The sequence below is a fragment of the Lygodium microphyllum genome, chromosome 14 (assembly GCF_053477565.2).
Source record: "Lygodium microphyllum isolate KBCC chromosome 14, Lygodium_microphyllum_v1.1.10, whole genome shotgun sequence".
Lineage (NCBI taxonomy): Eukaryota > Viridiplantae > Streptophyta > Polypodiopsida > Schizaeales > Lygodiaceae > Lygodium > Lygodium microphyllum.
The window spans coordinates 5402800-5416748 of record NC_141148.1 but is presented as its reverse complement, the minus strand read 5'-3'; the positions used below and the strand labels follow the sequence as shown (position 1 = coordinate 5416748).

The 13949-nt window shown below is 37.4% G+C and overlaps 1 protein-coding gene across 3 annotated transcripts in view; it reads right to left on the bottom strand.

Moving 5' to 3' along the window:
• Positions 1–8031: 8031 nt before the first annotated feature.
• LOC148025277 (sequence-specific DNA binding transcription factor) overlaps positions 8032–13949 on the bottom strand; it is a 66896-nt gene continuing 60978 nt past the window's right edge. For 2 of the 3 annotated variants that reach the window (XM_087692280.1, XM_087692278.1), the window contains 2 exons: positions 8415–10023; positions 8032–8296 (listed from right to left, as the gene is read on the bottom strand). In XM_087692280.1, coding sequence (XP_087548406.1) covers positions 8590–9996 — 1407 coding nt within the window. In that variant the 5' untranslated portion in view covers positions 9997–10023 and the 3' untranslated portion in view covers positions 8032–8296; positions 8415–8589. The remainder of the gene's footprint in view (positions 8297–8414; positions 10024–13949) is intronic. The other variant, XM_087692279.1, reaches the window with a different exon arrangement.

The following is a 13949-nucleotide window of genomic DNA, read 5'->3' as shown; positions in this document are numbered from 1 at the left end:
GATGAAGTAAAGCTTTGGGCATTCAATAATTCAATGAGATGCAAGAATTTGAAAGTTGTATCAAATGAAGAGGGTTGAGAAAGGTTTACCTTTAGTAATCAGTAATTCACTTATTTACTAAGTTTACCTATAATTTTCTTAGGTATCTTAATGTATAGGATCACAAGAAATCAATATTCAGAGATTAGGCAATCACATAAGCAAGAATTCACTGAAATTTTCATATTGGAATGTACACCATACATGTTTCAATCATGAAAATATGATTGATGAAAATCAAGCTAAAGGGCTGAATTATTCATCATTTCAAATAGAGATTCAATTAACAATGAATGGGCATTAAATTTCAACATAAGTGGACTAAATTTTTCAATCAAACAAAGAAGACATATCCAAGTCAACCTCCTTTAGCAATAGGCTAAGCCTCAACAATTGGAATTGGAGAGATTAGAAAAGAGTATATGATACCTTGTATAATGCTTAAAATTGTTGTAACATATTGAAATGGATCAAATGCCTTCACAATAGTTGATGGAAACTTTGTATAGGCCTTCCATTGAATAAGAGTCCACTTGAAGTCTTAAAATAGCTTCAAGAATGTCAATCTTGAACCATTGTTGCTTGCAATGATTGAAGAGTGATCAAACCCCCATAAATCTGAACCAATGCCTTCAAGTGAGGCTACAGATTAATCCCAAGCTTCAAGAAATACTTCAATTCTTGATTAGAAACAAGAATCCAAGAGATTTCAAGAATCCAAATTTGACCAAGCATTCAAGAAAAAGAAAATGCTATAAACCATGGTCTATTGCTCCAATGTTGAATGAATCTTGATAGAATAGACTTGCCCTTAATATTGAAGTAAAACGCTTCATAATCCCTATGATTAAACCACAAATTGACCAAAATTTCGAAGAATTTCATAGCTTCCTTCTTGTTCCCAAATTAGATATCAAGAATTCTCTAAATCTTCTCCAAATGCATGAATCTTGCTTCCTTGTTACCTGCTAAAGGTTAAGAGTGGTATTCAAGAGGGAATTCAGTAAAAGCCCCATGAAAACTAAAAGAATCAAGCAAGATTTAACTTGTTGTCCTAGGGTTTGAGAGAAGCTTCAAGAGAAGAAAATGGCTCAATGTTTGAAGGATAAGGTAGGAGAATGCTTCCAAGAGCTTAAAGAAGTGAAAGTCCCATGAAATCTTAAAGAAATTTATGAAAATTTGTAGTTGTCCTAAATACTCGACAAGGAGGACAAAGAAAATCACCATGACTAAGCTTCAAACTAAAAATAGTATTGCCAACTTGTGGAAGAGCCCTCCATTGATGCTAAGAACCAAGCTTGATACCTCACATCTAAAAGAAGTTAGAGATCACCGCCTATTTGTTACTAGAAATTCACGACACATTTTTTATGATCTTGTTGCTGCTCCCATGTGGCTAATCTACTCTTGCTCTTGGTCACAATGCTGCTCCAAATGATGTTGAGGATGAGAAGAATGATGTTGTGCACTCAAAGGAAGAATATATTGTCATGGACAAGAGTCCTGATCAAGATTTCAGCCATGGAAGCTTGGGACACATACTTGATTAGCAAAAAGTAATCATGCTTAAGATTTCTCTAAACTATATTAATCTCGATTAGTCTTGGAACCTTCACAATGAACCTCTTCTTGTCCATGAGCTTCCAAAATAAGCAAGATCCCTCCATTTTCTCTTCAAATCTTCTCTAAGAGCTCCAAAATTAGTAAAGACTAATTGCAAAAAAACCCAACTTGTCATAGTTTAAATTGTATCAGGTCTTCTAACCAAATCTTGAACTCCAATTACCCTAGATGGTACTGGTAACCATATCTAGGCTTAAAAGTGACCTTGCCAAGAATCAAATTCAAGGCTCTGATACCATTGAAATGAACTTAGGCTAGACTGAATTGAAATGACAAGAAAATCAGGAAACAACAATCAAAATGACTAGCCATAGCCATGCCATAGCTAAAAATGAATTAAAAGTACATCACAATGAAGCCATAGCTAAGTTGAATCCAAGGTACAATGAGAATCATGGATGAGAGGCTATCACAAGAAAGCCAACTCTTGCTATGGTAGGCATTAAGCATTCACTCTCAATGTCAGTGGGGAAGGCAAGAACTCTCAAGCTCCAAGAAAATGGAAAAGTTTACAAATGTGCCAAAAAGATATTTACAATAGTACACACTCTTGCCTTTTATACTCTAGTCCCAATGAAGCTAATTTTCCTAAGCTAAAAAGGTACAAAATTGGTCTTATTACACAATACAACTGAGATCCTTTGATTTCCTCCGCTAATTCCAGTGCCTCTTGCTGTCAAAGCTGACCACAGCAAACCTCAACCAATTTTTCCCTTCGTTAGCTTGGGGATTGGCCTTCACCTACTCCTTGAGAGACAAATTTAGCCCTAAATTTGATATTTGCTAGCTAGTCTCTTGAATCTCCATGAAATTTCTCAATTTTAGCTGTTGGAATTCAAATCCTAGTCTCTCAATTTTGAGCATGTATCCCAAGGTGGCTTTCAAACCATAATTCCTGCTGCTGTAAATTAAGGTTTACAATAGAGATTAATTGAAATCTCTTCCCGTGATGGCTCAAATTACTAAAAATGTTGAGATAACTTAAGAGATGGCTAAGAAATAAGAGAAAATATTGTAGAGAGAAATTTCAAAGATTCATCATGAGAAACTCTGAAAAGCTATCAATGCCCTACTCAAATAGCCATGAAAGCTATCACTATAACTTAAGCCTGCCAAAAAAACTAATATCCTCTTTTGTATGCTATCATCTACACCAGAAGCATCTTGGGCCACTGTCAATTGCTTCTAAAGGGCTCCAAACTATTATCACATGCTTTAGGACTAATCCTTGGTAACTACAAATCATATCAGTAGTGTCTCCTTGCTCTCTAACAACCCTCTCCTTCATAAAGACTAGACTAGACTTCCACAAGTCCCCAAAATTATCTTTTTCACTTGCATGGGCAAGTTTTGCCAAGTGACAATCTTCTAATCTCATTTTCTAACATTATTCAACTCATTAGATTAATTTTTAACATATTCATTTTGAAAAATAATTTAATAATCATTCTACTATTGAGAAAATTAATTTTACTTGTCAATAATTAAATTGGCTAAGTCAATTTGTTTTTCAAGTATCCTTGAGAAATTATTAGCCCTTAGATCAATATTAATTAATTAATTAATGCATAGTCTCTAATATCATCATTAACATTAGTATCCAATAAATTAATCTAGGTCCAAATTTGACACCAAGTACCACCTAGTACTTGTCAAGCATCACTTATTACAAGTTTTTCCTTTGGTATTAACTATTATTTCAAGATCTTAGGTCTCGTACTGCAAAATAATTAACTTACATCTCGTATGTACAAGTCATCTTAATACATTTGATTAACTTTTAATCAAATGCCAAGCAAAGCAATAAAATTTCACATCCTCGTCATATTGTTGCTTGTTGGTAGGTGAATGAAAAAGGTAATGCAATTAGAAAATAAAATATAAATAATTGATTTATCAATTAGTTATAATAACCATGAGACAATGTCAACAATCTCTCTCTCTCTCTCTCTCTCTCTCTCTCTCTCTCTCTCTCTCTCTCTCTCTCTCTCTCTCTCTCTCTCTCTCTCTCTCTCTCTCTCTCTCTCTCTCTCTCTCTCTCTCTCTCTCTCAAAATACACAAATCCTAATTTGCATCCATTACTAAGCCTTCTCTTTCGAGTTTTTTCTTGAACTCCCCTTGCAATGCAAGGGTAGTGGCTACACGAGGGTTAGACTTATGTTCTCATCCTAATCTACTCAAAGACGTCGTCAACTGGCAATATTATCCATGCCAACCAAGAGCAAAGTCTATGCAAATAATACCTATACCAACAAGGCAATTTAAAAGTAGAGAAACTATTGAAGGATCCACTTTCCAATTTGATCAAATGCTCGATAAAGCCAAAGTGAACATTGGTGATGGAGGTGACCGCAACTAATAAAAATATTGAAAGTAAAGTTGATAAAATGTCAACAAGAGCTTAGAAAGGTAGAAAATCCATAGCATAGAAAAGTTTAGAAAGCCCAAGTACCAAGGTACTTTAGGATTATTAATGTTTGGTAACTCTTGTATCTTGTAACAAAATGTCAATGGCACCTCGAACCAAAATCTTGACAAATGTCACTTTTGACCTATGCATCATGTGTGTGTATGTGTGTGTGTGTGTGTGTGCGCGCGCGCGCACATCTCTCTCTAAAATCAACATATCTATGTTTTTGTAATTGTAGTAACCCCACTTTAAAGATTTCCTCTTTATAAAGCTCTTTTTGCACACACAAGGAAGTACAATTTTCTAATCCTTCTCACCTCATCCCCATGTGGTGCAAGTGTAGCACCTAGGGATAATGGTTAGACTTAGCTCTAACAAGAGATACCAAAAGACTTTCTCAACAATCTTGGCTTCATAACCTAAGCTAAATCGAAAATCAAGCATATAGGATGAATACCTACATTAGTGAGCTTGCAACTTGAAAGCAAAGAATGTAGTTTTGAAATACTTACATTTCAAAAGGGCTTACGCACTTAGCAGAGCTAGAGGAAAAGCTAACAATGAAGGTGGCTATTACTAATAAGAAGATTGAAGATTAAGCTAAGGAAATAATAATCAAAGTGTAAGATGAGATACACAAGGAAATCAAAACAAAAAAGGAGTTAGATAAGCAAGGTTGCTTCACTAGTTAATTACAAGTACATTGTGAAAAAGATTGCATTCTGTGTATGCTTAGGAGAGCTCTCTAACATATGGCATGAACAAACACATGAGAAACTAGATAATCAAGAGTACTAATGATATTCCAAGTTATACATACTAGAGATCAAACTAAGGCCAATACCGGAAGAAAAAGAGTTTGATTGGATGGTACAATATAAAATCACCAAGGAAAAAAATAATCAAGCAACCTTGGAGATTGGAAACATCTAAGATAACGTTAAAATATCAAAGCAATCAAAGTGTTTCAAGGAAACCAAGTTACAAACTACAAATGAGCTTACACTAGCACAACCTAGTGAAATCACCAAGATGGTGGTTAGAAAAGATGGAAAATGGATAGTTTATCAAGGTAGCAAAGCCAATACCAAGGAGTTCAAAAATCCTAAGCACTTATTTGCTTTAGGGTCATGATGTATTCAATACTTTTATAGCATTGGCAATTTCACTTCTTTTTGTGCCAATAGCAACCCAAATTGGATTGAGTCTAAATATGCATGCATTTTTCCTATACACCTTTGAGGTGCATCTAAAGTGAAGTTGCCATAACCTTGTGATGGATCTTGAAGGATGGTAGGAGAGCTGAGTTCCTATGTACACAAACATCATTATCTGTGTTTTTTTTTTTTCCTTTTTTTTAATTTTAATAACAAGGCATACCATAAATTGGTAGTACTCATCATTTTGATCACACAAATCATATTGCCCTTCAATAAACATCTTTGACTTTTCTTTTACTCGTATTTTTCTTGCTTACAATACTACAACATGGTATCAAAGCATTCGACCCTAGATGGAGGAGGTAGGTAATCTCTCTTAGTTTGTGATCATGTTCACATGTGCTTTGTTTGTCATCTATGTTCCCTCTTGCAAATGTTTGTAACATGCTATTTTAATCATTAAGTAATGATAGAAGTCTTGAATACGATTACAAATTGGGATTAGACACTTCATCCGTAAATGCCAATCCATTGGATGCATGAGGGCACATCTAAAAGCTCAAGTAATATGCTTTTCCAACTCTATATGCATTTGATATTCTCTCTTACTAGAGTCCTTACAAACAAAGCTTGTGTACCCCATATACTCTTAGTACTTGTATATCAATATGATTAGTGAAAAAAGTTTATATGCTTGAAAGCTTTAGTCATAGGACCTTAAGAAATTTATCTTTCTTGGGATCCATATCTACCACATATGACACCTTCAATATTATTCACTAGTTTGCTTCTTGATTGTCTCATTCTTTATCCACTTACACATGAATGTGATATTTTTTATGTGTGAATGAAGTGTGGCGTTGAATTATATGGCAACTACCATTACACTAGACTTATAGAAAACTATATTCAAAATATAATACAAAACACCATCCCTACTAACCTCTTCATTAATGTTGAAGCATAGGTGCAAACTAACATCTAACACAAGGCCAATTACTTAACTACAAAAGGGCCAATGAGCTCAAATTTTATCACTTCCTTATAGGTGAACAAAAACTCAAGTATCATGAAGATTAGTGCTAACAATCAAATAGCTTCAAACTACATTAAATTGAAGTTAAAAGTTCAAACTATGGGCGCACACAAGTGTTGGACAAGGGTGTTGTGTGCACGCATATATCAATAGAATGTTACAATGGAAACATAGTAACTAACACGTAAAATATGATTATGAGAGTTGCCTAAATGAAACCATACACCCTCCCAACAAGGCAACACAAAATAAGAGAGAACCAATCTAAAGCATTGTACAACATGGTATGTGCCAAAGGGTACGTTTGTATTGGCAAAGATTGGCAAAATGAGAGTCAAAACCTTATGTACATCAACGACGCCAAAATCTATATACTACATCAAAGTAGACCAACATGTTTAGCACATCCGTTTAGGAAAGGGCTCTCTTCCACTAAGCATAACCTATACACTACTTTACAAGCACACCACTAAGTAGAGTCATGTACATCAAAAAGCCCATTGATTGATGCACAAACCACGCATTTTGTTGCACCATAATAAGTGTTTGTTCATATGCATATAACCCTCTTTATACAATCATGACCCTAGAATCAACTAGTCATGTGTCTTGCCTTTGTAGTGTCAGAAAAGCAACCCCATGAAATGTCAAACATCATCATCACATCAAGTTGTCGCTCATCACTTGTCATCTTGTGGCATGCTTGTCTCCTCATTAATAATGTGCATGTGCAACCAAACCCAGTAGCTCAAGTGGTCTGAGGATGCATGTTGAACCTAAGGTCAAGAATTCCACTCTCCCAAGTAGTAATAATGAGGCACCTGGGAGAAATGGTACATTGTTAAAAAGGCCTTTGTTCTCACCAAGGTAGACATCTTAAATGTACCAATACTGAGTCCATAGTCAAAAGGGTATTGGGCAGCCCTTGACAACAAGACTTGATGTAAGCCTCAACGCTCAACAAGCATGGATATGATGTGCATGGAACAACGATAAGCCAAGAAGACACCCATGTGAAGGCAAGCCATTAAGGGTGGGCTAGCTCTAATACTGATGGAAGAGATAACAAAGAAGAGACACATCAAAGAGCATTAGCCCCACACACATATAAACACGAGATACAAAGTATGAGAGCCCTTGACAAGTATGAGAGCCCTTGACCTATGCCAAGGCACACCAATTAGATGCATTTGGCGGCCACATGATGTGAAACACACTCGTGCACTAGGGGTGCATTCACACACACAGATCCACTAAAGTTCAAGCACTCAAAAGTACAGGCTTCGGCAGCTCTTTGGTGGCTCGCCCTACATGAATGAAAACCAGCTCAGTTTTCCTTCGTGTTGCTCATTGTTGTGCTCCTGGCTCTGCCTTGAGCCAAGTAACATTTAATCATATCCACAAAATGACCACTGAGATATCAGCACAACGATGATGTTATTGAGTTCACAATAAACCATTGAGCTGTACACAAGATGACCACTGGAATATCATCAGAACAATGATGTCATCAAGTTCCCAACGAACCATTGAGCACCATGTTAGATCAAATCTTGTCAACCACCACCTCCTAGCATAAAATGGTAAAGAAGTATCACTGTACTGCTGACTGCACCTTGAGGCTAGAGGCATACAAAAACAGTCCAATCATATCCACGTCATGAACACCAAAATATCAGCAGAGGATGATGGCACCAAGTTCACCATGAAAACCAGATCCTACCGGGAAAAGCCTACTAACATAAGATGGCAAAACAGCACAGGGCTAGAATGATTACTGAGGGCATCTTATCAACCAAGTTTACTAGGTACAGCGACGTCTGGGTTACGAATATATCAAGATAGTAGACATAAAGCATTTGCCTTGTTCTTGGATGTGGTGTGAGGAAATATAGAATATAGACATCATTGATGTAAGCATGTTTGCCTTTCGCTGTTTCAAGACATAATATTGATTACATAATTTAAGAGAGGAGAGAGCTAAACCTTCTGTTCCCACATTTGTTTTTGACTGATTGAAACAAACCCTGAAATCCAGAGAACTCGCAGGTTAGCTAGAACCAGAGTGATGTACCCTTGAATAATCAAAAAATTTTGGGCCAATACAAACCTTCAAACAAGATTTAAATAAGATTTTCTACTTACCACCACAGATTCAGTATGGTTTGTATATGTTTTGATTCATTTGCACCCTCAAACACGGGCCCGTATATTGTTTATTGTAGAAAGTAAAATCATAATCCCAACATTAGGGGTCTTCTTCCATTACCTTGGATTGAAAACATGCAGAGTGATGCCGATGGGACAAACTCACAAACTGTCATGATGCCTGCCCTGCAGCAGACTTCATCTTCTCCTTTGTTTGTAGTCTCTCCAGAATCAAGTCAATAGAAGTCATTGATGCCTCTGATCTTTTACATTCCACTTCCAACTCCCTCTGCTTTAGGTCAAGTGACATGCGCTCGTTCTCTAGTTTCATTTTCTTGTTGTCAAGCCTCATCCTCTCTAAATCCCTGTCTTTTTTTACACTAGACTTCTGCCAGTTAAATCGCTGTTTCTCTAGTTCAAGAGCCTGAGCTTGTAGACTGATTTTCTGCTCCTGTAATTGCAGCATTCGTGTTTTGAACAAGTAAAGCTCTCCTCCAGTCCAATTTGTCCCATCTTGTGTAGTCCATAATAAATCAGCATTCAAATGTTCTAACCCTGCATTCTTTGTTACGCTGGATAGAAGATTGGATGACCCATCAAAGTGCTTGGAAAGAATTCTCTGTTTGCCAAAAGAAAAGTCATGTGGCACCTCTGTATGCATGTCTGTATGATCATCATCAGAATCATCTTCCTCATTGTCATCATCATCGTTGTCATCCACATCATCCTCATCATCTTCATCTATGTCATTCACACCTGCATCAGATCTTCCAAACTCCATGTCATCCTTGTTTTTCCCATTGTGTGCCTGAAGGGACGGCTGAAACTCTAAATCTGCCAATACCACTGACTTGCAACCATTATGGTAAGCACACATTTCCCTGTAGAAAAGGTGTTTTGAGCTAAGAATTTTCCTCACATCATCTTTCATCTTTGAAGAGAGACTGTCCATTGCATCCAGAAGGCTCGGGTTCTCCACAACATGGCAAGCAGTTCCTTTGCCTAAGATATCATTCAAGCGCTTATATCTCTTGTTAAGATCATTGAACTTATCTTCACACTGCTGAGGGGAAACATAACATCCCCTGTCATTCATCAGGCAAGAGACAGACTTCCATTTTCCTTTTTTCTGTAAAATTCCTGATTTCTTCTTGTTTCCATCAGTGCTTTCACCTGTTCCATCCTCTCCCACAAAAAGAACAACATTGATTAGAAGTTTGACCATTCCATCCGTCCATTTGATACGCTGCCATGGAGAGCTTTTTTTGCCCTTTCCTCCAAGATGGCAATCACCCTCCTCTGTAAAACTAGGTTCATCATCATCACTGGTACCTGTGGACTTGCCTTTGCAGCAAAGAATGCCAGCTCTTGGGGTTCCCTTCTGTTCGTACAGTAATGATTGTTCAGTAGTCTGACCAAAATTCAGCTGTTGAGTAGTCGATAAAGGTGCTAACCCTTGCAGATGGTGTGATAATGCTTGCTGATGATGCAGACTTTGAAATTGAAGGGTTGGATCCAATTCCAACACACCAGCTGTAGGTGCTGACAGAATGGGCCCTCCCAATATGCTTCCTTCCATTTTACAAAGGCCTAATACTTGTCAAATCTGTTATAAACCAAACAATAGTGAGCCTCAATCCTTTCATTATACTTTCTTTAAAACTAGAGCAGGCTGGCATTTGTCAAAACTCTTCTTAAGTTCCACGTTCAGAATATGGAACTTGAGACTCACTTGCTCTGCCTTTTCCACTTATTACAGTATTGTCTACTTATGCTAAGTGATGACATAGGAGAATAAAGAACCTAGGCATCTCGGATACTAAATATCCAAGGGAAAAGGGGAAACCCTAACCCTAAAACCTCATGTATAAAAGTGATGAGTTTGAATAGAAATGGTTATTCTTGTGTATGCAAACTTTGCTTCTCTACTTTCTTGCTCCAATTCTTGAGAGAGAGTGCAAGAGTGTGAGATTGAGGGGGAGAGAGAGTGAGTGAGAGGTGAGGGACCAAGAGAGTGAAATCTCTAGCCTCCCCTCTAGCACTCTTCCATGCCTACCATGCCTTCTCTTACATGATGAAGGACATAGACAGTTGAGGTATTGCTCAAGATCATTCGCCACCAACCACTGCCATTGAGCTCCTCGTGCTCGGCCAGCTGCCGCACGAAGTCATTGCCATTGCACTAGCTTTCCTCGCCCAATGAGCAGTTGTCGATAGTTGCACGTCGCCGTGCCACCATTGTTGTTGTGAGAATTCTTCAATCTGCCTTGATTGGTGTGCCAATCTACTGCTCCTGCTTCCAGCACTGTTTAGAGCCTCGTGACTGCAATTAGCAACAACGTCCTTGTCAGTCACCTACCTACAAACACAATCACCTGCAGATTACAAGTCTGCCGCCTTCAATTGCTGCCTCTCTGCCCAGTTGTCGCAACCTTCGCACCTTGACCTGATGGACCTATCACCACCAAAGACTTTCTATGTCTACCATGCTAATTGCCAACCTGCTGATGGGTGTTGTACCGCCCTCATCGCGACCAACCAACACGGACTGTCATCCCTCTACACATCACCGACCTTGCCGCCTTGTCCATGACACTCAAAAGGTTCGAATTTCATTTTAAAATTTATTTTTAATTCTCTTACTCCAACCAGCATCAAATTGGGCCAAATTTGGGGTTTTCATCAAACTCGCCCAATTTAGTCCAAAGTTTATCAAAATTCGTGGATTTTCCATCAATTTTACCAAATTCTTCATCAAGTCCAAGAAGTTTGACAATGATATCAACAAATTTGGGGCTTTGGCCAAATTTTGCCCTAATTCCATTGAAAATTTTAGGGCTTTTCAAGGAATTTGCATTTGTCATTGATATGAAGGCTAAATTCATCAACAAGCATAGCATTTGGGATTACTCCGATAAAAATCTCGCAAAATTCTTAAAATCTCTTGAAATTCCTGGTAAAATTTGGGGCTTTTCACCATGTGAGCTCAATTTCACTCCAATTTCTTCCAAAAATTTGGGGCTTTTTTGAAATTCATCAAATATCTTCAAAATCAAGGCTCAATTCACCATGAGGTGCAGCATTCAACATTAATTGGGTAATAGTTTTATCCAATTTCTTTAGTTTCTCTTAAATTTTTAAGTAAATTTTGGGGCTTTTGTCCAATTTTCCTTTCTCGGCATACGAATACCCCTCCTGACATTGTCTTCATACTTCTTCATCTTTGGGCTGCCAAAAGTTGGGGCTTTGCCTCAAATCATCTTCTTCGGCTGTCGCACATTGAAGACATTCTTTACAAGACTATTCATGCCCATCTCCATCAAGATTGAAGACAAATTCTCTTATTTTGGTGCATTTATTGGGTGAATTCTCTCAAAATCTTCTTCTATCCATATTATTGGAACATCTCAACCACTAATCTCTAATTTCAGCATATTGCCGATTGCCATCTTATTGTGGTAGTATTTTATTTCTGAATATTATTTTTTTCAGCATATTTTTCTCTCTCCTCAACACAAAAACTGTCATAAGAACATGTATTTTTGAAACTACACTTAGCATGTGGATTAATTTTTAATTACATTATTAAGTAATATTGCACATGTGAAGTGTGATTGGGGTTAGAGTAAATTTATGAGCCTAGGACCCAAGGAAATCACAAGATGTCAAAGGCAAAAGTTGCTATAAGTTATGCCGCACAACTACTTGGTGGTATCTAATGCCAATTGTTGGCTTAGGTCATTCATTTGGCCATAAGTATCAATTGGTGACACTAGAGAAGTGGCATTTAATAGTGCCTAATGCCAATTTGATGGTCAAAGATGGCACAAAGCTACTCGGGAATGGAAGTTGCCTAGCCAATTTAACTATTGGCCAATCATATTATTTTTCAAGGCACTGAAATAATTATTAGATTAATTTTCAGTATTTAAAGACTGAAAATTAATATTTAACTATGGATAACACTGAAAAAACCATTTGAGAAGGCTGCTACTTGTCAAAAATGCCCATGCAAGATTGAAAAACGTCTTTAGTGGCTGGAGAGAGGCATTTTAGTGTATGCAGCTACAAGAGAGAAGGAGGACATGCTGTTGATCTAATCTACAACCATTGGAGGACCTTTTGAGATAGCCAAGGATAGGAGAAGACCGATCAAGAGCAGATGACATCTATAAGTTGTTGAGACGGGGCAGTAGCAATAAATGACTGATTTTCTTCAGTTCTTTGCATCTACAAGTTATTGAGATAGGGCAGCAACAATAAATGACTGCTTTTCTTCCGTTCTTCGCAAAGAAAGTCTGAATTTTCTCTCCTCAACATTCTCTCTCATCTCCCAGCCTTTCTACAGACTTCCTTCGAAGATTACAGCATCGAGATTACTAGAGGCTTGAGAAAGTCCAGATATCTCTACTATGAATCCTAATCTGCAGAGCAAAATTAGGGTTGAGACGGAGCCTCCAGAAGCATGCCAAAAATTGGAAGCTCCAACGCTGAAGCTATTTTCAATCAAATTCAAGTGGAGGAACCAACAAATCAATGAATTTGAGGCATTTTCCATCTCCATCAAAGCGGGTGAAGACCAATTGACTGCCGAATCAAGGGGCAAATCTGATTGAAGACTTGTTGGTCATTTCGAACAACAAGGGGAGTTGGAATACCGAAAGGGATTGGGAGAATCCCATTGTACATCAACTTCTTCTTCAATTAAGTTAAATAAATACCAAAAGGGGCACCAATTTTGGGGCCAACAGGGTGTCCATTGTCCAAGATTGTAAGTTAATTTGTATTTTCCAGTTTTGTAATAACTGTTAATGTTGTAACTAAGTTGTAATTAGGGAATTACCACCCATCCATGAAAGGAAAGCTGGTTACAAAAATAGCAAGAGAAATTTGTTATTCTTCATATTATTCAACTTCATTGAGGCAGGCAAGCATCGCTTTTATCAGTGGTCTATTATTGTTCGGGCATTTAGTTTCTCTCTCAACTACCAATCTATGATTTCAGCATATTGTTGATTGCTGCCTTATTCTAGTAAAATTTTATTTTTGAAAATTACTATTTTCAGCGCTGAAATTTATTATTTTCAGAATATTTTTCTCTCTCATCAATAGGAAAACAATAGAAAATTATTATTCTTCATATTATTCGACTTCATTGAGGCGGCCAAGCATCTCTTTTATCACTGGTCTATTATTATTCAAGCATTTATTTTCCCTCTTTACTTGGAAATCTTTATTTTATTGTTGATATAGCCAACAATAATAATGGTTTGTTGGGTATGCTTGGCAGCGACAACAAGCTCGATGGCACCAATTACCCAATGTGGACTTACATAATGCGACATGTTCTTGTTGCGAAGAACTTATGGCATATTGTCAATGGCACCCTTGGAGTAAAGGCCGGGGCAAAGGCCGACTTCTCCAACACTAGCACCACCTCTTGCCTCCACATCATAATGTGGCTCTTATGATGCCGAATCATCTTTCTCTTTCACATAGTCTTCCACTCAAGATCAAATTCGATGGGATGGT